At 36.8% G+C, this 26183-nt stretch overlaps 1 protein-coding gene across 3 annotated transcripts in view; it reads left to right on the forward strand.

Annotated features, from left to right (window-relative positions):
• Nucleotides 1–26183, forward strand: part of LOC123549394 (protein LSM14 homolog B-like) — a 39237-nt gene that overhangs the window by 8011 nt on the left and 5043 nt on the right. The window contains exons 2-8 of one of the 3 annotated variants that reach the window (XM_045337439.2): nucleotides 1480–1649; nucleotides 3365–3545; nucleotides 4063–4161; nucleotides 8091–8453; nucleotides 8912–9106; nucleotides 13304–13439; nucleotides 25650–25822. In XM_045337439.2, coding sequence (XP_045193374.2) covers nucleotides 1480–1649; nucleotides 3365–3545; nucleotides 4063–4161; nucleotides 8091–8453; nucleotides 8912–9106; nucleotides 13304–13439; nucleotides 25650–25822 — 1317 coding nt within the window. The remainder of the gene's footprint in view (nucleotides 1–1479; nucleotides 1650–3364; nucleotides 3546–4062; nucleotides 4162–8090; nucleotides 8454–8911; nucleotides 9107–13303; nucleotides 13440–25649; nucleotides 25823–26183) is intronic. The other 2 variants (XM_053545427.1, XM_053545428.1) reach the window with 2 other exon arrangements.

A 26183-nucleotide genomic window follows, 5' to 3' on the forward strand; every position in this document is an offset into this window, starting at 1 on the left:
TGCAACACTTGTTCACCATCATAAGCTGACCCTGTACAGCAAGCAACATAACTCCATCCTGCTTTTTGCAATAATTATTGCCCCTTTTGGACTTAGAAAATCATTTTCTTGGTTGAGTATTATGTTTAAGTCAACTTTTCTCATAAACTATCAAAGCTATTGCTTTAAAACTTGCAACAGTTTTTCACCATCATAAGTGGACACTGAACATCAAGAAACATAACTCTATCCTGCTTTTTGCAAGAATGATGGCCCTTTTTAGACTTAGAAAATCATGGGTAGGACAATATTTCTATTACACAAAAAAAATCAGATGAGCGTCAGCACCCGCAAGGCGGTGCTCTTGTTGAATGAGTTATGGCCCTTTGTTTATTTCTATAATTTACATAGATTTATATAGGGAAAAACTTTGAAAATATTCTTGTCCAAAACCACAGAGCCTAGGGTTTTGATATTTGGTATGAAGCATCATCTAATGGTCCTCTACCAAGATGATTCAAATTTTTTCCCTTGGGTCTAATATGGCCCCGCCCCGGGGGTCACATGGTTTATATAGACTTGTATAGGGAAAAACTTTGAAAAACCTCTTGTTCAAAACCACAGGGCCTAGGGCTTTGATATTTTGTTTGTGACATCATTTAGTGGTCTTCTGCTAAGATTGTTCAAATTATCCCCCTAGGGTCAAATATGACCCCGCCCCGGGGGTCACATGGTTTACATAGACTTATATAGGGAAAAACTTTGAAAATTTTCTGGTCCAAACCACAAAGACTAGGGCTTTGGCATTTTTAATGTAGTGGTTCTCTACCAAGTTTGTTCAAATTATCCCCTTAGGGTAAAATATGGCCCCGCCCTGGGGGTCACATGGTTCATATAGACTTGTATAGGGAAAAGCTTTTAAAATCTTCTTGTCAATAACCTACAACATTCAGATTTGGACCACATGTATGGTTTTGAGTGGCAAGATGAACCTTGACATGAGTTGACCTTGATTTTGACCTAGTGACCTACTTTCACATTTCTCAAGCTACAGCCTTCAAATGGACCACTTGCATAGTTTTGTGTACCGAAATAAACTTTGACCTTAAGATTGACCTAGTGACCTACTTCCAAATTTCTCAAACTACAGCCTTCAAACTTGTTGCACATGCAAAGTTTTGTGTGCAAAGAACTTTGCCCTTGAAATTGATCTAGTGACCTACTTTCACATTACTCCGGCTACAGCTTTCGAATTTGGACCATTGCACAGTGTTGTGTACGGAAATGAAATTTGACCTTGAGCTAGTCAGTGAGTCTTGAAATTTGGAACACTAAAAAATGGCACATTGGTGGGCGCCAAGATCACTCTGTGATCTCTTGTTAAGAATGAAGTATTTAGCATGTTCATTTCATCCTCCATGGCCCTCTTGTTATATATTGATGCATTGAAATTAAAAAGCAGTGCTAGAATGAATGTCCAATAAAAATTTTTAATTGCAGTTAGATCATTTGGCACAGAAGACCGTCCAACAGATCGGCCAGTAGCTCCAAGAGATGAAATATTTGAGTATATAATATTCCGTGGTAGTGATATCAAAGATCTGCATGTGTGTGAGCCTCCTAAACCTCAGCCACTGCAACCACTGCCTCAGGACCCAGCTATTGTTAAGGTAACTATCAGATTCTTATTTCTGTTCTAACAAAAGCAAACTTGGTCCGTAGCATCCTTTTAAGGTCCTTTCTTAATTTTGTGCAAATGGTTACACTTGGCCCTTTTTTGGTGCCAGCAGATATACAGTCATCCTACGAATATAGGACGCACATTTTTTACCGAGATTCTGGTCTCGAAGGACCGATGCGTCCTTTACATGGGGATAGAAAAAGACCAAACCAAAGACCAAACATTTCCCCCAATGCAAAAATTAAGAAAATTGATCTTTGTTTACACCGTGTACCTCGATACTGAAGAGAATACAAGGGGAGTAAATACCAATGACTCGGGCATAGCTAACAGCTGGCGTTGGGATGCATTTCTGTAACTGATCATTAAGTTTTTAACAAGACCTGTGTAAAACTTTCCTGGCGTGTTTTCACACATTTTGCTTTAAAGAACTCGTGTAGGAGGTGATGAATCCTCACCAAACTTGGTCTGTAACATCACTGTATTAAATCCTTGCTCAAATTTGTTCAAATGTTTCTATTTGGCCCCTTTAAGGGGCTACCACTGGTAGCCCCTTAAAGTGCCAACAACAGAAAAACCTTTGAACAAACTTAAATAAAATTGATGTTGGTCATGGTCTGTAACATCCTTGTTGGAGTAAATTAGGCCTCTTTCAAATTTACTCAGAATGTTATGCATACGAGTGCTCTTTCTTGGGCTGCTAGATGCTAAAAATAATCTTTAAACAACTTCTGAGGGACCTCTTCACTGATTTTTAAAAATTTGGCCTGGACTAGGCAGACTCAGTTTCCTAAAATGGTTATTCGTTTTTTTGGTCACAAGTATAATTAATAAATTTAGTTTCTTAGAATCTTTGATTAAATATATTTAAATAACCTGTTAATCTTCAATGAGGAAAAGTACTATGGGCATGGAGAAAGAATGCTTCTTTTATGATATAGCAAACTGTTCGGTAGGACCCTCAATTTAGTGCTGCTACACCTTAGTCTGATCCGTCAATTTTCGCCTTTTTCGACGCGTTGGGTTATTAAACGCGTCGACGTTCGCAACAAAATGGCCGAGTCGTCTGAGTTTACCTTGCATAGGTTTATTGTTTTACTTATTGCCAAGGAAGGCAAGAAAGAGAAAAGAACTTGTTAAGAATATTTAATGTTAGATTTATTTCTGTGCGTTTCATTTTAGTCACACATCTCAGTATGTATTAACAGCAATTATAATAAACTGTGCTGTGTCTTACACTGTGCCAGTTGGTAGCTTTGCTGTATAAAACATGGTGGCCGATAACTATTGCAATAGTATCGCAATAGTAACCTGCAATAGAATAGTATCGCAATAGTTTTTCGGCAATATCAATAGTATTGCAATAGTGAAAATTGGTCTCAATAGTCACCCCTACATCTCACCCACACCCATTTCTCTGATGTAGAACATACATAAAGATGTACATTGCCTTGCTTTGCAGAGCTCTTGTTAGTGACTGCCTGAAAGCCTGAAAATGTTGAGTAAATAAGCTGTTGAATGACTTCGAAAAAATTCATCATTAATTTATTTTCATGACATCTGAAATGCTTTTTTGCACATGATACATGAAAGTCTCTTCATATTTCTTTTGATCTTGGGTTTAACAAAAAAATAGGTTTTTCATACTAATGCATGCTAGATGTGAAAGACAGTTTTTATGGTTATGTTTGTGTTTCCTTCAAGTCATCTCAGCCCACCCCCGGTGGCTCTTTCCAGCAGCAAAGTTCAGGATTTGGTGGTAACACGTCCAGTTCATACCAGCCTTTTGGTGGTCCATCATTGTATGGTGGTCAGTATGGAGGAGCGCCTGGAAACCAGCCACAACAAGGTTACGGAGGTTCTATGCCCTCTGGTGGGCAACCAGGTAAGTGACTGGAAATGATATATTCGCACAAAGCACCAGTAGAGTTACATGTAATTGTACAACCATTAGTATGTTTTGTATTAAGAACTTTTTCTGATTATAAGCTTCATGTAAATTGTCACCAGGCTGGCATAACATGTTGGTTTTTGCTTAAATTAGTCCTGCTTTCATCAAGAAAATTGTATTGCATTACTGCAAAGCTAACAGATTTTTTGCATCACTTCATGAAATTGTTGCCTTAGCAGTTTGTAGGAAAATTTATTTATCTATTTTATACTGGGGCAGAGTGTTTCAGATAGGGGCAGGCAAGAATGAGATTCAACAATTTTCGTATTGTTTTAATGTGAGACATTTCTTATTAGAGATAATTAGAATATTTATGTGACCCTGTTAATTTTTTCGTTGCCTGTATATAAGTTTTAGTTTGATTTGTACTGCTACATTATTATTACCAGTTCAGTGACAGAACCGTTGTGTTTTGAAAAGCATGTCGTTCTTGTGTGTTGTTTGTTACTAGGTGGGTCCCGTGGGCCATCCCCTTCTCATAACCGTGTTTCCCCTACCATGGATCAGGGCATACAAGTGGGCCCAGTCCCGGCACAGCAGAAACGTACTGGTAATCTTGCATCACAGTTGCACTGCTTAACTCTAACAGATAACAGCTTTCTCAGAATATAGGCATAATTCATAAACATCTGTAATCTAAAATATCTTGCGTTAAGTTCAAATATAAGAAATAATGACCTCATTAGAAAATACAAGTCTTTCAGTATGGAGGTGATGGTAAGAATCTGACTGCATTGTTTCAGATAAGAATCATGCTCTCTTTGCAATTAAACAAAATTAGATTTGTGTAAAGTTAACTGAATTGACTCTTGAAGTACTGCATTATAGGTCTAAATTTTAAGATTATGATGTTGATGAATTTAATTGGGTTCTTTTATGATCATTAGCTAACATTGTTCTTTTGCTGCACAGTGATGACTTGTTATGCTTCATTGTATTGTCTTGAAATATCCCTATTGACCCTAATGATTGTCTGAATCCCCCTATCAAGTTACATTTTCACCATTGGTAGGTTTAATTTTTGGTTCTGAAGACATTGGGTAGATTGATACACCCTTGAGGTGGTTGTTTTAGTTAAACATTTGAGAAAATTGTATATTTTATTTTTGGGGATGGTTTGTTCTGTTTTTCTGTTTGTATGTCCGGAGTATTTCTTGCACAGCTTTTGTTGCATTATAGCTATTGTATATCATTCTTATATTTATGTAGAGTACAAGAACTATATATTAGCATTTTTAGCTCAACTATTCGAAGAGTAAGTAGAGCTATCCTACTCACCACGGCGTCGGTGTCAGCGTCACACCTTGGTTAAGTTTTTCGTACCAGTCCACATTTTGACAAAGTCTTTTGAGATAAAGCTTTGAAGCTTTCAACACTTGTTTACCATCACCATGGCCAGTTGTAGGCAAGAGTACATAACTCCGTCAAGGATTTTGGCTGAATTATGGCCCCTTTCGACTTAGAAATCTTGGTTAAGTTTTTCGTACCAGTTCATATTTTGACAAAGTCTTTTGAGATAAAGCTTTGAAACTTTCAACACTTGTTTACCATCACCATGTCCAGTTATAGGCAAGAGCACATAACTCCATTAAGGATTTTGGCTGATTTATGGTCCTTTTTGACTTAGAAATCTGGGTTAAGTTTTTCGTACCAGTTCATATTTTGACAAAGTCTTTGAAGATAAAGCTTTGAAACTTTCAACGCCTGTTTACCATCACCATGTCCAGTTATAGGCAAGAGTACATAACTTCATCAAGGATTTTGGCTGAATTATGGCCCCTTTTGACTTAGAAATCTTGGTTAAGTTTTTCGTACCAGTTCATATTTTGTGTAGTGTTTGACATATGGCTTTGAAACTTTTATCACTTGTTCAGTATAATAGTCTCTATCTGTAGGAAAGAGTACATAACTCTGTCTTATATTTTGGCTGAATTATTGCCGTTTTTGGACTTGGAAATTGGTTCTGATTTCATACAAGTCCACATTTTGTCAAAACTATTTGACATATGGCTTTTAAACTTTGAACACTTGTTAATCATCATGATTTCTATCTGTAGGCAAGAGTACATAACTCTGACAACTATTTTTGCTGAATAATGGCCCTTTTTGGACTTTGAAATTGGTTCACACATTGCCATTTAGTGCAAGACTTATTGAAATCCACAAATATGGGAACATTGTTTGTCTAATGTATTTTTTTCTTTTGTCTGAATATCTGTAAAAAATATTTTGACCCCATTCTTCAATCAATTCATCGAATAGTCGAGCGCGCTGTCATCCGACAGCTCTTGTTATAATAGTAGCATGATCTGGGTGACTGTATTCGACTGAAGTGGATTTTACCAGATCGGATCACACGAGAGCCGAATAAAAATCCCAGATCTAGCTACTGTTATATACCTGCACCTATTTCGTTTGTTGTTTGTTATCCAACGAAATCTTCAATTTTTATGCCCCCGAAGGGAGGCATATAGTTTTTGAACTGTCGGTCTGTCCGCATTTTTCGTGTCCGGTCCATATCTTTGTCATCGATGGATGGATTTTCAAATAACTTGGCATGAATGTGTACCACAGTAAGACAATGTGTCGCGTGCAAGACCCAGGTCCGTAGCTCAAAGGTCAAGGTCACGCTTAGACATTAAAGGATAGTGCATTGATGGGCGTGTCCAGTCCATATCTTTGTCATCGATGGATGGATTTTCAAATAACTTGGCATGAATGTGTACCACAGTAAGACGACGTGTTGTGCGCAAGACCCAAGTCCGTAGCTCAAAGGTCAAGGTCACACTTAGACATTAAAGGATAGTGCATTGATGGGCGTGTCCGGTCCATATCTTTGTCATTGATGGATGGATTTTCAAATAACTTGGCATGAATGTGTACCACAGTAAAACGACGTGTCATACGCAAGACCCAGGTCCGTAGCTCAAAGGTCAAGGTCACACTTAGACATTAAAGGATAGTGCATTGATGGGCGTGTCCGGTCCATATCTTCGTCATCGATGGATGGATTTTCAAATAACTTGGCATGAATGTTTACCACAGTAAGACGACGTGTCGCGCACAAGACCCAGGTCCGTAGCTCAAAGGTCAAGGTCACACTTAGACGTTAAAGGTCATTTTTCATGATAGTGCATTGATGGGCGTGTCCGGTCCATATTTTTTGTCATTCATGCATGGATTTTAAAATAACTACGCATGAATGTGTGACACAGTAAGACGACGTGTCGCGCGCAAGACCCAGCTCCGTAGGTCAAAGGTCCTAAACTCTAACATCGGCCATAACTATTTATTTAAAGTGCCATCGCGGGCATGTGTCATCCTATGGAGACAGCTCTTGTTATCGATGTTTATACAGAAGTGAGTGTACTTTTTGTGTGTACTATTTATAGAACAGTGTCAGTTCATGCATATTAAATGAAAGTAGTCTGGCAACATACAATGCAAAAGGTACAGTAAGTGTGGTTTTTTTTCTGCTAGTTCATATTTTAAAATACTTTTGAAGTACAGACTGTATTGTTGACATAATTTATATAGGTATATAGTAAATATTATCTTACTTCGCAAAAACTTATAGCTGTATATGTGCAGCATATTTAGACTTCCTTTGCCATGATAAATCTGTCTATGCATTCTTGACAGATAGGGTGGGCTTAAGAAAATGGAAAGGTGCTTGTTTGGCAATCATGTATACAGTGATGGGAAGCCACTCCTCACTGATTATTTAATGCATGGTTGTTAATGTACATGGCAGAAATTGGGTCCGGGATCTGGCAAAAAGTTAGACATGATGGAAATTTGCCTGGTTTATAGTAACTTTCACAAAGCATTGCTGCACATGTACATACTTGTTTGCATATTTTGTGCAATATTAACCTATTGTTATTCACTTTTACAGCTTGGCTTATGCTTTCAAAATACGAAAAGTATTTGCCTGAATCTGTTTCCTTCACTTTGCACATTAACATTGTTCGAGTCAAGTAGATATCGTCATATGAAAAGTCAACCATTCTTACTTAATTCTGGTAAAGGCCTTTTCAATGCTTTAAAAAATGCTATTGAATAAATGAACAACAAAAAAAATGTAATAAAAAGAGCTTGGACAGGTGCTTTGAGGTAGGTTTTGAAAACCAGAATCTGCTGATTAATTGATAGTAAGGTTATATAATATGAGTATATGTATGTAGCACTACCAGGATATGAAATGATGCAAAATGCTTAAAATAGGATGTAAAGTTTTTGGATACATTTTTCATCATGTGACTCATAATAGATAATATTATTAATCAGACTGCTACTCGTAAAAACCTTGTAAAAAAAGCATTTGGATATAGTTATTTATATCTGTACTTCCTGAAAAAGAATGATGATGGAAATTAATGTGGATTTGGATATTAACTCCATTCTTTTACTTCTTTAAAAATCTTTAGTGTTACCTAGATTTTTAAATTACATTCAACTGCAATGTTTATATTGTAGGTTCGCGAGGTTCAACACCGCCACCAAACAGAAAGTCACCTACTTCAGATCAGGGAACCCAGGCAGAGCCCCCTAGTGTACCTGATACGAGTAAACCGCCTCCGAATCATCATCCGCCCATGCAGCAGCAACAACACCCGCAGCAGAATGACAACAGAAGACGTCCTCCACAACATCGAGACAGAGGCTGGGAGAGAAAGGAGGTGCAGGACAGGGGTTATGAGAGAAGAGAACAGTATGACAGAAGAGATCAATATGAAAGAAGAGATCAATATGAAAGAAGAGATCAGTATGAAAGACGTGATCATCAGGATCACAGACCTGTATCTGCCAGCTATGCAAGGGGAAGAGGCAATAACAGAGGTGTGAATTTGTTGTTGATAGTCTGTTTGGCATTAGAGTACTATGTTAACATTTAGTTCCTGTTTTGTCCCCCTGAGAGGGCATGTAGTTATTGCACATCTGTCCCCTTTGTCTCCGGTTGATAACTGAAGAACGGTTTCGGAACATAAATTTTGATAGGTAGGTTATGACCGGCAACATAACCTACCGATTTTGAAGTTGTTTGCTCAAAGGTCAATGTTGCATTGGCCTAAGTGTCAAACACTGCTGCCATTAGACTACAGTCATCAGACATAGGTTAACTGCCGGTAGTCAGTAGATGACCTCTGTTATGGGGGTCTGTAGGTCACAGTGAAACAATCATTTTAGAGATTTCCCTTTTATTGTTTAAAAATAGCATTTTTCATCTCTTTCCATTCTAAACTAGAATTGATACAGATTACGTTACAAGGTATAAAATGTCAAAATATCAATTTCAGGAGGTTCAGGTTTTCGAGGTGGTTCAGCGAGAGGAGGTGGAAGAGGTGCACCTCGTGGTCAATCAGCAAGAGGTCGAGGGTCAGGGCGACCTCATGAGCCGATTAAGTTTGAAGGAGAATTTGATTTCGAAAGCTCCAATGCTCAGTTTGATAAGGAGGAAATAGAACGAGAGCTAAAGCAAAAATTAACATTAGGTATGTACAGCAATCGAAAAATTCTTTATCTTTGTGTATGTAATGGTTTAAAAGATAAAAATTTGTGAATTAGCCAGACATCTTACATGTTACTTACATTTTGCAACAATTTAGTAGGTTGTCAGTTTCTGCATTTCTGAAAATTGTAGCATAGTTTTTAGAAACAAAATGTTCTCATGTTTTTAAGGGGAAAATATAGCGCGATAAACCCCAACAAGAGGTAAATCCAAATCTTTTGATTTTCATGTTTACTGGCACAGTACCAGTTCAGACTTCAGGAAAGTCGTCTGTCTGATAGACATGACCGGAAATTTTGACGTGGTCCGCTCTTTCTTAATCGTACCCCGAGAACCGCAACATCTCTGACAACACATCAAAATGGTGTCACTAATATATTATGCCGGGCAGAACTGGGAAAGAAACATAAATTAACGCTGAAAATTGTAGTGAAAAGAAATGGATGTACAAAAATAAGAGGGTTGACCGAACATTTAATGAAAAATGGACTAAAAATAACACATGGCTCATATATGATGGAGAAAAGCAACATATGCGATGTACTGACTTTTTTTGGTCCGGCAGATTTTTAGGCAATGCTGGAGCAAATGTCCGTCCATTTTTAGCTCACCTGTCACAAAGTGACAAGGTGAGCTTTTGTGATCACGCAGCGTCCGTCGTCCGTCCGTCCGTCTGTGCGTGCGTAAACTTTTGCTTGTGACCACTCTAGAGGTCACATTTTTCATGGGATTTTTATGAATATTGGTCAGAATGTTCATCTTGATGATATCTAGGTCAAGTTCGAAACTGGGTCATGTGCAGTCCAAAACTAGGTCAGTAGGCCTAAAAATAGAAAATCCTTGTGACCTCTCTAGAGGCCATATTTTTCGATGGATCTTCATAAAAGTTGGTCAGAATGTTCATCTTGATGATATCTAGGTCAAGTTCGAAACTGGGTTACGTACCATCAAAAACTAGGTCAGTAGGTCAAATAATAGAAAATCCTTGTGACCTCTCTGGTGGTCATATTTTTCATGGGATCTGCATGAAAATTGGTCAGAATGTTCATCTTGATGATATCTAGGTCAAGTTCGAAACTGGGTCTCGTCGGTCCAAAAGTAGGTCAGTAGGTCAAATAATAGAAAAACCTTGTGACCTCTGTAGAGGCCGTATTTTTCATTGGATCTGTATGAAAATTGATCAGAATGTTCATCTTGATGATATCTAGATCAAGTTAGAAACTGGGTTAACTGCGGTCAAAAACTAGGTCAGTGGGTCAAATAATAGAAAATCCTTGTGACCCTCATATTTTTCATGGGATCTGCATGAAAATTGGTCAGAATGTTCATCTTGATGATATTTAGGTCAGGTTCGAAACTGGGTCACATCCGATCCAAAACTAGGTCAGTAGGTCAAATAATAGAAAAACCTTGTGACCTCTCTAGAGGCCATATTTTTCATGGGATCTGCATGAAAATTGGTCAGAATGTTCATCTTGATGATTTCTAGCTCAAGTTCGAATTGGGTCAACTGCGGTCCGAAACTAGGTCAGTACGTCTAAAAATAGAAAATTCTTGTGACCTCCCTAGAGGCCATATTTTTCATGGGATCTTCATAAAAGTTGGTCAGAATGTTCATCTTGATGATATCTAGGTCAAGTTCGAAACTGGGTCACGTGCCTTCAAAAACTAGGTCAGTAGGTCATAAATAGAAAATCCTTGTGACCTCTCTGGAGGTCATATTTTTCATGGGATCTGCATGAAAATTGGTCAGAATGTTCATCTTGATGATATCTAAGTCAAGTTCGAAACTGGGTCACGTCCGGTCCAAAACTAGGTCAGTAGGTCAAATAATAGAAAAACCTTGTGACCTCTGTAGAGGCCATATTTTTCATTGGATCTGCATGAAAATTGGTCAGAATGTTCATCTTTATGATATGTAGGTCCAGTTTGAATCTGGGTCACGTGCAGTCAAAAACTAGGTCAGTAAGTCAAATAATAGAAAAACCCTGTGACCTCTGTAGAGGCCATATTTTTCATGGTATCTGCATGAAAATGGTCAGAATGTTCATCTTGATGATATCTAGGTCAGGTTTGAAACTGGGTCACATGCGGACAAAAATTAGGTCAGTAGGTCAAATAATAGAAAAAACCTTGTGACCACTCTAGAGGCCATAGTTTTCATGGGATCTGTATGAAAGTTGGTCTGAATGTTCATCTTGATGACGACTAGGTCAAGTTTGAAACTGGGTTACATGCGGTCAAAACTAGGTCAGTACGTATAAAAATAGAAAAACCTTGTGACCTCTCTGGAGGCCATATTTTTCATGAGGTCTATATGAAAATTGGTGAGAATGTTCACCTTGATGATATCTAGGTCAAGTACAAAACTGGGTCACATGCCTTCAAAAACTAGGTTATTATGACAAATAATAAAGAAAACCTTGTGACCTCTCTAGAGGCCATATTTTTCAATGGATCTTCATGAAAATTGGTCAGAATTTTTATCTTGATGATATCTAGGTCAAGTTCAGAAGTAGGTCACATGAGCTCAAAAACTAGGTCACTGTGTCAAATAATAGAAAAAACGACGTCATGCTCAGTTCATGTGGGGGCAGGTGAGCGATTCAGGACCATCATGGTCCTCTTGTTAGCACACCTGAGCCAAAGGCTCATGGTGAGCTATTGTGACAGCTCAGTGTCTGTTGTGTGGCGTGCGTCCTATGTCCGTCAACATTTTCTAAAAAAATCTTCTTCTTGAAAACCACTGGGCAGAATTACACCAAACTTCACAGGAATGATCCTTGGGTGGCCCCCTTTCAAAATTGTTCAAAGAAATGAATTCCATGCAGAACTCTGGTTGCCATGGCAACTGAAAGGAAAAACTTTAAAAGTCTTCTTGTCCAAAACCACAGGGCCTAGGGCTTTGATATCTGGTGTGTAGCTTCATCTAGTAGTCCTCTGCCAAAATTGTTCAAATTATCCCCCTAGGGTCAAATATGGCCCCGCCCCGGGGGTCACATGGTTTATATAGGGAAAACTTTGAAAATCTTCTTATACAAAACCACATGGCCTAGGGCTTTGATATTTGGTATGTAGCATCATCTAGTGGTCCTCTACCAAAATTGTTCAAATTATGCCCCTTGGGTTAAAAGAGGCCCCGCCCTAGGGTCACTTAGTTACTATTTGAGTTCTATAGGAAAAAATACTTAAAAAATCATTTGATCCTATTTCCAAGACTGTTTAATTATAATTACCTGATGACCCCAAGTAATATGATGTCACTTGACTGTGACCTTGACCTTTTTTCTTGTTTTTTAAGATACAGCCTTGAAATTTTGACGACATACACAGTTTTGCACACCAATCGTAAAACTGAATTTCATTGACCATGAATGTGACCTACTGACTTTCTTAATATTTTATCATCAGTTTGATCTTTGAAACATGTAGCTCATATTACTCAGGTGAGCGATCCAGGGTCATCATGACCCGCTTGTTTTTCCAACTTTCCTGAAGTCTGCCAGTTTGCAAGAACTGATGCCAATGTCCTAATGAACTTGGCACCTGATGAGAAGTAAACACACTTAGTGTGACATGATTAGTAGTGCATAACAGCTGCACAAGTTGTAAATTTGAAGCAACATGGGGGTAATTGGAGTTGAAAAATACAATGTATAAACGCCAACTTTCGACAAATTATTCTATATATGCATATTACAAAACATTTCTTTAAATTCCAAGGGGAAAATATGACCTTCTTTAAGGGAAGGTATAACAATTTTAGGGGAAAATTTAGCTTTTTTTTTTTTGCTAGGGTAAACGGCCTGTAATCTGCTGTAAGAAATAGTTAACAAATCTAGAAGTTGAATGTTCTCCATGATTTGACAGGACAGTAAATCTGAAGTCATTCCTATTTCACATGTTTAGTTGACAGTAATTTGAGGAGTTAAAGTTGGCAACAGTTAGGAATCGAGGACTAATGGGTAGATGAAGTGATTTCGAAATCATAAATCCATGAGGGACTTTCCATAGATTTTACGGTTACGTCAATCCTGAAAAAATTAAATACAAAAAAAGGAACCTTTAATTTTCATTATAAAAGTTGAAATCCATGATTTTACATTGCCACATGGAATGATTTCACAGTAACTTGATTCCTTTTAAAGGTGCAAACATTGTCAGACAAATGTGTTTTCAGATGATACGAGCAAGGTTAATGGTGAGAAGACTGTGGAGAATGGAGAGGGGGGAGAGGAAGATGATGAGTGCTTCTATGACAAATCCAAATCTTTCTTTGACAATATTAGTTGTGAGGCAACTGACAGAGCCAAAGGGTAAGTATTATAGTATTTAGACCATGACAGAACCTACAGTAATTGCAGAATATAAAATGTATATGTAAACTCGGATGTTGCATCATTTTGAATTACCGTATATAGATTGCCGTTAACACAAATTGTGATTGTTATATTCAAGATTCAAAGTAAATGGGGGATTTATTAAGAGTTGTATGTGTCGATACACCTATCCATAATTCATGTCCACTCCATCTGGTATAAACAGCTGTGTAGATTTTCATAAAACTTCATTTTCATCAGTTATTTACTCCCATTAGTCAAACATGCAGAACCATAGCCTATATCATGTAGGTCAAAGATCAGATTATGTTACTTTAATTTCATATAGTGTAAATGATTAGAAGATTTCCCTAATCCTTATCATGCTAGACAAGATTGATTCTGCCTTTGCGACCAGTGCAGAAAATTATCAGCCTGCACATCCTTGCAGTCTGATCATGATTTGCACTGTTTGCCATTCAGTCAGTATCTTTTTGGTATGCACCCCTTTTAACAGTTAATGGTGTTGTCCAGATTGAAGGATGGACAAGTTCATGATGGAAATTTAGCAGGGTAAGGGTTAAAATGAATTGTTAACTACAACAAGATTGTGCAGAGGTTTTGACCCAGATCATTAAGTCCACAGTCAAGATTACACATGGGAAAAATTTCAGTAAGCATTAGTTTGCTTTTAGCTTAATCCTACTCATTTTGTTGTGTACAATATTTTTTTCATGTAGCTGTATATAGACGAATAAAATTTGTTTAAACTAAGATTACACGTCAAAGATCAATAGCTTAAATTTGTTTCTGCTCTCTTTTAAAAAGCTAAAATTAAATTTCGTTAAATTATCAAATATTGTTGCTAACCTTAGCCAGGGGACATGCAGGGTGCACAGCCGATTAGATTTGGTTCCAAGGTCAAGGTTACATTTGCAGGATATTGCAAATAGCCTAAATTTGTGTCTGCTCCATATCTTCTTAACCACTGAAGAATTTTCGTTAAACTGATATGAATTGCACAACCCTGTTGTTTTCATCTGATCCACTTTACCAGTACATCAAATATTTTGTTTGGAAAGAAGTATTTGCTGGCCAGTTGGAAGTACCCTTCATATGCCTTTTGTTCACTATTAAACCAAATCTTATTCTTTGCTACCTCGGTTACAATAGAGTTATTTTACAATAAAAAAAAAAATCTGGGGTGGGAGGGGGGGGGGGGGATCATAAAAATTGGCCATTTTCATAAATTTTGTTGTGGTATTCCTGGGATCCCCTCACTGCCTACATGCATATTTAGTATCTGCACCATACCAGAATGGCAGCTAAAGTTATAAGCTGGTACTACTGGAGGTCAGATTAAAGGCACACATCATAATAAAGTCGGTCCCTCACAGTACATTATTAAATCTAACTTTTACTGTCTATTTGTATGTGACAAAAAGATTTTCTGTCATTTATGACATTTGGCATTACATTATGATTCAGGAGTTCAGTGGTGAAAAATTCAGTCCAGCTAAATTTGTTCAGAAACAATAATACATTAAAGACATAAACTTCAGAATGTAAGGTATTGCTCCATACAACCTTGAAAAACTGCCATACAGAATAATTCTAAAGGAAATATTTGAATTTATAGTAAAACTATTTTTTTAGCTCATCAGATTTTTTTCACTTGAGCGGTTGTCGGCGTCGGCGTTGCCTGGTTAAGTTTTATGTTTAGTTCAGCTTTTCTCCTAAACTATCAAAGCTATTGCTTTGAAACTTGGAATACTTGTTCACCATCATAAGCTGACCCTGTATAGCAAGAAACATAACTCCATCTTGCTTTTTGCAAGATTTATGGCCCCTTTTGTACTTAGAAAATATCAGATTTCTTGGTTAAGTTTTATGTTTAGGTCAACTTTTCTCCTAAACTATCAAAGCTATTGCTTTGAAACTTGGAATACTTGTTTACCATCATAAGCAGACCCTGTACATGAAGAAACATAACTCATCTTGCTTTTTGCAAGAATTATTGCCCCTTTTGGACTTAGAAAATCAGTTTTCTTGGTTAAGTTTTATGTTTAGGTCAGCTTTTATCCTAAACTATCAAAGCTATTGCTTTAAAACTTGCAACACTTGTTCACCATCATAAGCTGACCCTGTACAGCAAGAAACATAACTCCATCCTGCTTTTTGCAAGATTTATGGCCCCTTTTGGACTTAGAAAATATCAGATTTCTTGGTTAAGTTGTATGTTTAGGTCAACTTTTTCTCTTAAACTATCAAAGCTATTGCTTTGAAACTTGCAACACTTGTTCACCATCATAAGCTGACCCTGTACAGCAAGCAACATAACTCCATCCTGCTTTTTGCAATAATTATTGCCCCTTTTGGACTTAGAAAATCATTTTCTTGGTTGAGTATTATGTTAAGTATACTTTTCTCATAAACTGTCAAAGCTATTGCTTTAAAACTTGCAACAGTTTTTCACCATCATAAGTGGACACTGTACATCAAGAAACATAACTCTATCTTGCTTTTTGCAAGAATGATGGCCCTTTTTAGACTTAGAAAATCATGGGTAGGACAATATTTCTATTATACAAAAAAAATCAGATGAGCGTCAGCACCCGCAAGGCGGTGCTCTTGTTTGCAATTTATAGGTAAATGTCCCATTTGTTATTTCATATTGCCAGGTATAACAATGCTAGAACGTCACAGTTTTAAGAAGAATCGAAATTGTTTTGTTTTTTAGCTCACCTGTCACAAAGTGACAAGGTGAGCTTTTGTGATCGCGTGGCGTCCGTCGTCCGTCCGTCCGTGCGTGCGTAAACTATTGCTTGTGACCACTCTAGAGGTCACATTTTTCATGGGATCTTTATGAAAGTTGGTCAGAATGTTCATCTTGATAATATCTAGGTCAAGTTCGAAACTGGGTCATATGCGGTCAAAAACTAGGTCAGTAGGTCTAAAAATAGAAAAACCTTGTGACCTCTCTAGAGGCCATATTTTACATGAGATCTTAATGAAAATTGGTCAGAATCTTTACCTTGATGATATCTAGGTCAAGTTCGAAACTGGGTCACGTGGGGTCAAAAACTAGGTCAGTAGATCTAAAAATAGAAAAACCTTGTGACCTCTCTAGAGGCCATATTTCTCAATGGATCTTCATGAAAATTGGTGAGACTGTTCACCTTGATGATATCTAGGTCAAGTTCGAAAATGGGTCACATGGGGTCAAAAACTAGGTCAGTAGGTCTAAAAATAGAAAAACCTTGTGACCTCTCTAGAAGCCATATTTCTCAATGGATCTTCATGAAAATTGGTGAGAATGTTCACCTTGATGATATCTAGGTCAAGTTTGAAAATGGGTCACATGGGGTCAAAAACTAGGTCAGTAGGTCTAAAAGTAGAAAAACCTTGTGACCTCTCTAGAGGCCATATTTCTCAATGGATCTTCATGAAAGTTGGTCAGAATGTTCACCTTGATGAAATCTAGGTTAAGTTTGAAACTGGGTCAAGTGCGGTCAAAAACTAGGTCAGTAGGTCTGAAAATAGAAAAACTTTGTGACCTTTCTAGAGGCCATATTTTTCATGGGATCTTTTTAAAAGTTGGTGAGAATGTTCACCTTGATGACATCTAGGTCTAGATCGAAACTGGGTCACGTGCGGTCAATAACTAGGTCAGTAGATCTAAAAATAGAAAAACCTTGTGACCTCTCTAGAGGCCATATTTTTCAAGAGATCTTCATGAAAATTGGTCAGAATGTTCATCTTGATGATATCTAGGTCAGGTTCGAAACTGGGTCAGGTGCGGTCAAAAACTAGGTCAGTAGGTCTAAAAATAGAAAAATCTTGTGACGTCTCTAGAGGCCATATTTCTCAATGGATCTTCATGAAAATTGGTCAGAATGTTCACCTTGATGATATCTAGGTCAGGTTCGAAACTGGGTCAGGTGTGGTCAAAAACTAGGTCAGTAGGTCTAAAAATAGAAAAATCTTGTGACGTCTCTAGAGGCCATATTTCTCAATGGATCTTCATGAAAATTGGTCAGAATGTTCACCTTGGTGATATCTAGGTTAAGTTTGAAACTGGGTCACGTGCGGTCAAAAACTAGGTCAGTAGGTCTGAAAATAGAAAAACTTTGTGACCTTTCTAGAGGCCATATTTTTCATGGGATCTTTATAAAAATTGGTGAGAATGTTCACCTTGATGACATCTAGGTCTAGATCGAAACTGGGTCACGTGCGGTCAATAACTAGGTCAGTAGATCTAAAAATAGAAAAACCTTGTGACCTCTCTAGAGGCCATATTTTTCAAGAGATCTTCATGAAAATTGATCAGAATGTTCATCTTGATGATATCTGGGTCAGATTCGAAACTGGGTCATGTGCGGTCAAAAACTAGGTCAGTAGGTCGAAAAATAGAAAAACCTTGTGACCTCTCTAGAGGCCATATTTTTCATGAGATATTTCATGAAAATTGGTGAGACTGTTCATCTTGATGATATCTAGGTCAAGTTCAAAAGTAGGTCACGTGCCTTCAAAAACTAGGTCATTAGGTCAAATAATAGAAAAACCTTGTGACCTCTCTAGAGGTCATATTTTTCAATGGATCTTCATGAAAATTGGTCAGAATTTTTTATCTTGATGATATCTAGGTCACATGTGCTCAAAAACTAGGTCACTATGTCAAATAATAGAAATAACGATGTCATACTCAGTTCAACACTGGGTCATGTGGGGATAGGTGAGCGATTCAGGACCATCATGGTCCTCTTGTTTGTTAAACACAAAGGCTTGGGCTTCTTGTCAGTTTGGTTGCAATAAGCTCTGCTTCAGTGAAGCTTTTCAGTACCACATGCCCAACATGCCTTGTTTGACCTTGCTTTAACCAAAACTGTGTATTCTGACATAAAAAGCTTATTCCAAGATATTGTTTGCACTTGTCAGAGGTTCAAGGTATGTGACATTCCTCATTATGAAAAAGTCATCATCAGATGGTGGGCTATTAAAATCACTCTGCGTCCGTGGTCTGTCGTCCTTCCGTCCGTCCGTTAACAATTTCTCGTTATCGCATCTCAGAAACTACTGGGGGGATTTTGACCAAACTTTGTCAGAATGATGTATTGGTACCCTAGTTGTGTCCCCCTGAAAATCAGACTGGTTCAACAATTTTTGAGTGAGTTATGGCCCTTTGTTTATTTTTATAATTTACATAGATTTATATAGGGAAAAGCTTTGAAAATCTTCTTGTCCAAAACCACAGAGCCTCGGGCTTTGATATTTGGTATGTAGCATCATCTAGTGGTCCTCTACCAAGATGTTTCAAATTATTTCCCTGGGGTCAAATATAGCCCCGCCCCGGGGGTCACATGGTTTATATAGACTTATATAGGGAAAAACTTTGGAAAACCTCTTGTCCAAAACCACAGGGCCTTGGGCTTTGATATTTTGTATGTGACATCATCTAGTGGTCTTCTACTAAGATTGTTCAAATTATTCCCCTAGGGTCAAATATGGCCCCGCCCTGGGGGGCACATGGTTTACATAGACTTAAATAGGGAAAATCTTTGAAAATCTTCTTTTCCAAACCACAAAGCCTAGGGCTTTGATATTTGTAATGTAGCATCATCTAGTAGTTCTCTACCAAGTTTGTTCAAATTATCCCCCTAGGGTCAAATATGGCCCCGCCCCGGGGGTCACATGGTTCATATGGGTGGTTTTCAAAATAATGAAGATTTTTCTTCTCTCTCACCCTATTTTAATTCAGTTCAGTTTTAGAAAGTGTTTTGGGGTTTATTATATCCAGATCAATGTAGTCAATAAATGTGTGCAATTTCAGCTAAATGGCTCAAGCAGTTTTAAAGTTATATTGAATTATATAGCTAATTTTGTCCCCTGTGCACCCAAAAAAGTGTGACATTTTACATGAAGGCTAGTTTCAACAGTGTTTTATTGTTTTCAAACCAAGCTTTATTATTACAGCTTTGATTTTTCATAAAACTTAAACTCCCCACATTAAAAGCAAACTACTTTTTTTCATAAACAGCATCTTATTCTAACCAATATTTCACATCTTCTGATTGAACCCCCTTCACAAAAAATAGTGAAAGAAATACTAAATTTAAATGTTGAACTGTACAATTTCACAACCCCATTACTTGTCTTAAGTCCTAATGTTTTCCTAAGATCTTAATCCTTTAAGCTTTGAAGACACGATATGATTTTTTTGTTTAATGAGTCAACTTCCTCAGAATCTTGATGAATGTCTATACACCCAAAAATGTCCCCTGTGCACCTTTTCAGTAGTTAAGCGTCAGATTTCTTTTATTCTTTAAATAAAGTGGGTTTTTACTTTATCTTCTTTGAAAAAGGAGTTACAGTGGATACAAAAGCAGCTTTCAACTTCACATATAAAGGACTGTTTAACATTCAAGAAGCCAAACGTGATGTCCCCTGTGCACCCTTTTTTCACATTCATCAATTAACTTAGCATTACTGTAATATATTGTGGCAGTTCTATATTCTAAGCAATGTGTACACAAAATTTAGGCATTACTTGATAATTTAGCATTATAAAAGAAACCCCCGGACAATTTAAAATTCATTGTTTGCAATTTTGCTGTAGTTGCCAATTTTCAAGTTAAAAAATGGAAATATCAACTTTATTGCTTCTTAAGCTGTCAAGTTTGCCTACATATGTTAAGGCATAAAAAAAAAATATGTTTGTTTCCTGTAACATGCTGAAAAAAATGGGGGTCGGTAGGTAGGGATTTTTTTTTTTTTTTAATTTTTTTTTAGTAGGTGTCAGAACATTTCAGTGTTTAGTAACCTTATTATCGCCAATTAACTGCCTAATCAGGCCTCAACCTTAACTTTCTTCAGCAGTTGCCAGCAGGTTCACCAACTGCTAAAATCTAGTAGACCTGCTCAAGACTTTAGTGGACCTCCAATTCTATCTCATAAATTGTGATGCTGTAGACGTCATAACTTCATATGACTCAAAGAAACAGGACTTATTTCTAAATAATTAAAAATGGAAGACTGTAGCAATCTGTTATCCCGAAAAATAATTATTTTGAAAAGTGTCCCAAAATATGGACACAATCAGCACCAGTGTTGAAAGTGAAAAAAAAAACATCATCAATTATCGGTAATCATTCTGATGATAAACTAAGTAATTGGCCTCGTTTTCATCATCAATTAACACCCCCTCAAAGAGCTAAAAGAAGTGTGTCGGTTATTGTGGCATCTGCAGTGGAGATCAAAGCGGTATTGTTTCCACGAGATTGTCATTGCATTACGTCATGTTTTCGCGCCATGTGACACATCACTGTCTGATCGTACTTTCTCGATTCCTTTAATTGTTGAGAAGAAATCAGTAAAAAAGTTTTTTCTTTAATTTTTTAAAAAGCGAATGTGCAATATCCCGAATAAACTGACATGTAAATATGTCAGATCGTGAACGATACTGACCTATTTGCCCTCAAGAAATTTACATTATTGTTTGAGAAGAATATCTAACAAAGTGTTGTGTCAAAAAATATATGTACGAAGACTCATTTAAAACTTATTAAAAATCGCAACGACATCATACTGCCTCATTTTAAAACCACATTTCTATTTACGTTCATGAGGTCACGTAACCTATTCTGCCGTGTTAACAGAAATCTGTTTGCCAATGCTTATAACTGTAGAATGCCGTACTAAGGCAAAATCAACTTTCGTTTTGTGAATTCGCCGATATGGGTACGATCCCTCACCCCCCATCACCCCTATTTTTCCACTTTTAAGGGTTTTATTTTATTTGCAGACCGTGACTGAAAATTGGTTGACCGTCTCTCTACCCAACTTTTGATTGTGGACCTGCCGATTTTGGTTGCGTCGGTCCAACGGTCCACCGCTAAGGTCGAGGCCTGTTATAATAAATTAAATTACTAATAAAATAAAATTGTTGAAAATTTGCTCCCGCCTTTCAATAACAGATGTTGTTCATACAAATTTTTTTTCTACACTGATTCCTTTCGTTCAGTAAACATTGTGTAACAGGCAAAGTTCATAGTTTTGCAGACAGACATAGCTTCGGGCCGTTTTTGCCAATTAGAGATTTTCGGGGCCACAATTAATCTTTTGTCGCAAATGGCTCAAGTGCAACCGACAGCGTAACCCCTGAACAAGTGGTACAAACATGATAATAGACTGCTCTTCTACGAATTGTTTATCAATTAATGTTTACACCTTGATCAATAAACACCTTTCATAATGAAGTACTAAATACAAACCGCGAGATAACCACGTGTCAGTCGGCGCGTGGCGTGATTGACATCTGTCAGTAGCTAATTAGTATATGACGCTCCGCCTACTGCCATACTTCCGCTTGTGGCGGCGAACAGTATTGAAATTCACCGAGATTTTGATTGACTAGGGGCAGAACTTTTGAACTCGATATGCATCAAAGAAAACTTCTCGATTTTCGCGGGTGAAAACCCGGAACCTCGAGTCTACCGACAAACAGGCTTTTCGCCATGTTGTTTCATGTCGACAGAACCAGGAACGTTCGTGACTATGCGCGACGAGGTCGGGTGCAACTAAATTATCCCTATAATCAATAAAGATATGATCAGAATCTCGAATTTTAGCCCATAAAAAAATTGCGGTCGGCGGTAAAAACTTACGGTCGGTCGGGTTACAGGAAACAAACATATTTTTTTTTTAGGCCTAATGTTCACTAGTGAATACTGTGTAGTTGAAAGAATTTTACTTAAATATGAACATATTCTATAAATATATTTTTGGGTGCAATTTGTCCCCTGTGCATCTTCTCAGTAACATTATAAAGTATGCATGTATTTTACCATTCCATTATACCATGCATGACATTTTGTCATTTTTAGCTCATCTGATTTTTTGAAAAAAAATGATGAGTTATTGTCATCACTTGAGCGGTTGTCGGCGTCGGCGTTGCCTGGTTAAGTTTTATGTTTAGGTCAGCTTTTCTCCTAAACTATCAAAGCTATTGCTTTGAAACTTGGAATACTTGTTCACCATCATGAGCTGACCCTGTATAGCAAGAAACATAACTCCATCTTGCTTTTTGCAAGATTTATGGCCCCTTTTGTACTTAGAAAATATCAGATTTCTTGGTTAAGTTTTATGTTTAGGTCAACTTTTCTCCTAAACTATCAAAGCTATTGCTTTGAAACTTGGAATACTTGTTCACCATCATAAGCAGACCCTGTACATCAAGAAACATAACTCCATCTTGCTTTTTGCAAGAATTATTGCCCCTTTTGGACTTAGAAAATCAGTTTTCTTGGTTAAGTTTTATGTTTAGGTCAGCTTTTATCCTAAACTATCAAAGCTATTCCTTTAAAACTTGCAACACTTGTTCACCATCATAAGCTGACCCTGTACAGCAAGAAACATAACTCCATCCTGCTTTTTGCAAGATTTATGGCCCCTTTTGGACTTAGAAAATATCAGATTTCTTGGTTAAGTTTTATGTTTAGGTCAACTTTTTCTCTTAAACTATCGAAGCTATTGCTTTAAAACTTGCAACTCTTGTTCACCATCATAAGCTGACCCTGTACAGCAAGCAACATAACTCCATCCTGCTTTTTGCAATAATTATTGCCCTTTTTGGACTTAGAAAAATCATTTTCTTGGTTGAATATTATGTTTAAGTCAACTTTTCTCATAAACTATCAAAGCTATTGCTTTAAAACTTGCAACAGTTTTTCACCATCATAAGTGGACACTGTACATCAAGAAACATAACTCTATCCTGCTTTTTGCAAGAGTGATGGCCCTTTTTAGACTTAGAAAATCATGGGTAGGACAATATTTCTATTATACAAAAAAAATCAGATGAGCGTCAGCACCCGCAAGGCGGTGCTCTTGTTATACTTTGAATAAGCATTGCATGTAAACTAAGTGATTTCAATGTATTAGTTATGTTTAAAGTCACTTATTTTTCATTTAAAACATTACATGCTGCTGAATTTTCATGTTTTGTTGCGAAAATTTTCAGTTTTGTAGTTATATTGTGGAATACACTATTTGTTTGAAAGGATTTGTCTTAAGTTGATCACCAATAGTCTTTTAATAAACAGAAAACTAATAATAAAGGAATGCAACAATGATTTTCAAATATGTGTCCCCTGTGCACCTGTAAAATAACTCAGTTTTGAGATGACAATTTTAGAAATTATTATTACAGTACATTTTTGAAATTTGGCATGCGGTTGATGAACATGCAAACTGTGAGAAAAAAAGTAGGTTTTATAATAATATGTTAATTATTTTTCATTGAGCAATAACTTTTCTAGGTAGAATTTTATTTTCATGTCATATTTATGCAGAAATGGTGATTTTAAAAACCAATGTCCACAAATATTTGATAAATTAAGTTTCAAACAACACACATATACCTATTATGTATCATATATGTTGAAAAAATTACTGTTATACATATTTCCTTGTCATAAAACATTACAGCATTTATCACCCATTTTACTGGAAATTCACCAAACTTTCGAATTAAAGGCTGAAATATTTTCTGACTGGTATTTCTCAACACTTTCCCAAAGCTATTTTCTTGAAATTTGAAGTATTTGCTATCATATAAAATAGGTGACCACTATAAGAAATAGGTTTGAATTTTCAACCCCTATGTCACACTTTTGCTTCATTATTTTGAAAACCACCCATATAGACTTATATAGGGAAAAGCTTTTAAGATCTTCTTGTCAATAACCTACAACATTCAAATTTGGACCACATGTATGGTTTTAAGTAGCAAGATGAACCCTGACATGAGTTGACCTTGATTTTGACCTAGTGACCTACTTTCACATTTCTGTAGCTACAGCCTTCAAATTTGGACCACATGCATAGTATTTTGCACCATAAAAAACTTTGACCTTGACATTGACCTAGTGACCTACTTTCACATTTTTGAAGGTACAGACTTCAAATTTGGACCACATGCATAGTTTTGTGTTCAGAAATAAAATTTGACCTTGATTTTGACCTAGTGACCTACTTCCACATTTCTCAAGCTACAGCCTTCAAATTTTGACCTAGTGACCTACTTTCACATTTTTGAAGGTACAGGCTTTAGATTTGGACCACATGCACAGTTTTGTGTTCCAAAATGAAATTTGACCTTGATTTTGACCTAGTGACCTACTTTCACATTTCTGAAGCTACAGCCTCCAAATTTGAAGCACATGCATAGTTTTGTATACCGAAATGAACTTTGACCTTGAAATTGATCTAGTGACCTTCTTTCACATTTCTCAAGCTACAGCCTTCAAATTTGGATCACATGCATAGTTTTGTGTACCGAAATTTTTTAGAATAAATATTAATCTGATAAACATACTTAGTCTATGCAATAGCATTAATATAACTGCTGTATTACACTTATTTGTGTGTGTTTTACTTTCATACATGTAAGATTTTAACTGGAAGTATTTTTAAAATCTGGTTTTCCCATGCTTGTTGCTCAACACAGATAAAGAATTAATTTATGGTAAGTATTAATCTGATAAACGTCTATGCAATATTTTAGCATGAATATAACTGCAGCAGACTGTATTATATGTGTTAAAGATTTACATTATTTAAGCTTCAATTAAAAGTTGTTAAATAAAACTTGTTGGGTATTAATTGTTATATTTGTCTCTCAAAAATGCAAGCCAATACTTCGTGAGGGTAACAGAATGAGAATGTTTAAAAGTATGAAAAGAAAAAGGAAAACTTGTTCACATTATAGGCATTATCTAATAATACTACATATATAACATGAGGTCTGAAAGATTCTCAGATGCAATGTGAAAATAGTTTGAAAATGACACCGGAAAGCGCACTTGGTTGAAAGCCCCTTTGATGCCAAAGCGCGCCCTAAAAGTGCCCTTTTTCCTGGGAAGCACCATGCCCCTCTAAGAGTCTGCAGGAAACACTAGAAATGAACTTTGATCTTGAGATTGACCTAGTGACCTACTTCCACATTTCTCAAGCTACAGCTTTCAAATTTGGACCACATGCATGGACCACATGCACAGTGTTGTGTACCGAAATGAAATTTGACCTTGATTTTGACCTTGAGCTAGTGTTGAAATTTGAAACATTTAAAAATGGCTCAATGGTGGGTGCCAAGATCACTGATCTCTTGTTTTGTTTAAAGTTTATGTAAAATGTCAATTTGTTCTTCAGAAAACAATCTCGGCCAAGTTGGAAGGAGGAAAGAAAATTGAATGTTGAAACATTTGGTACGAGTGACCCACGACGGGGCTTTCGTGGAAGAGGTGGTTTCCGTGGCAATAGAGGGTATAATAATTACAATGGTTACAGAGGACGTGGTCGGGGAGGTGGTGGTGGATTCAGAGGTAAACGTAATAGAAACCATTAAAAATTAATAGGAAGTGCCATTTATCAAAAATTGGAGCAGTTAAGGCAAATTTACTTACCTGGTCAAGACATTTGTTATAATATTGTCTGATAGACTCAGATTGAATGAGTTCAATCTTTCATAGACTTTTTTAAGGCATCTCGAGTAATTAAAAAAACAACATGAAAGTAGGTTTTAAAGGTAAACATTGGTAAATGGGACAGTTGCCTATATGTATATAGGGCAAAAAATTTCCTACAGGCAGAATTTCTTTAAACTTTGTGTACTGACTGAGAATCATGTTTAAAACAGAAATATATATTAAAAATCATAGGTACCCAGGCTTGATCATGAATTAT

Source organism: Mercenaria mercenaria, chromosome 6 (assembly GCF_021730395.1).
Source record: "Mercenaria mercenaria strain notata chromosome 6, MADL_Memer_1, whole genome shotgun sequence".
In the NCBI taxonomy this organism is placed as follows: domain Eukaryota; kingdom Metazoa; phylum Mollusca; class Bivalvia; order Venerida; family Veneridae; genus Mercenaria; species Mercenaria mercenaria.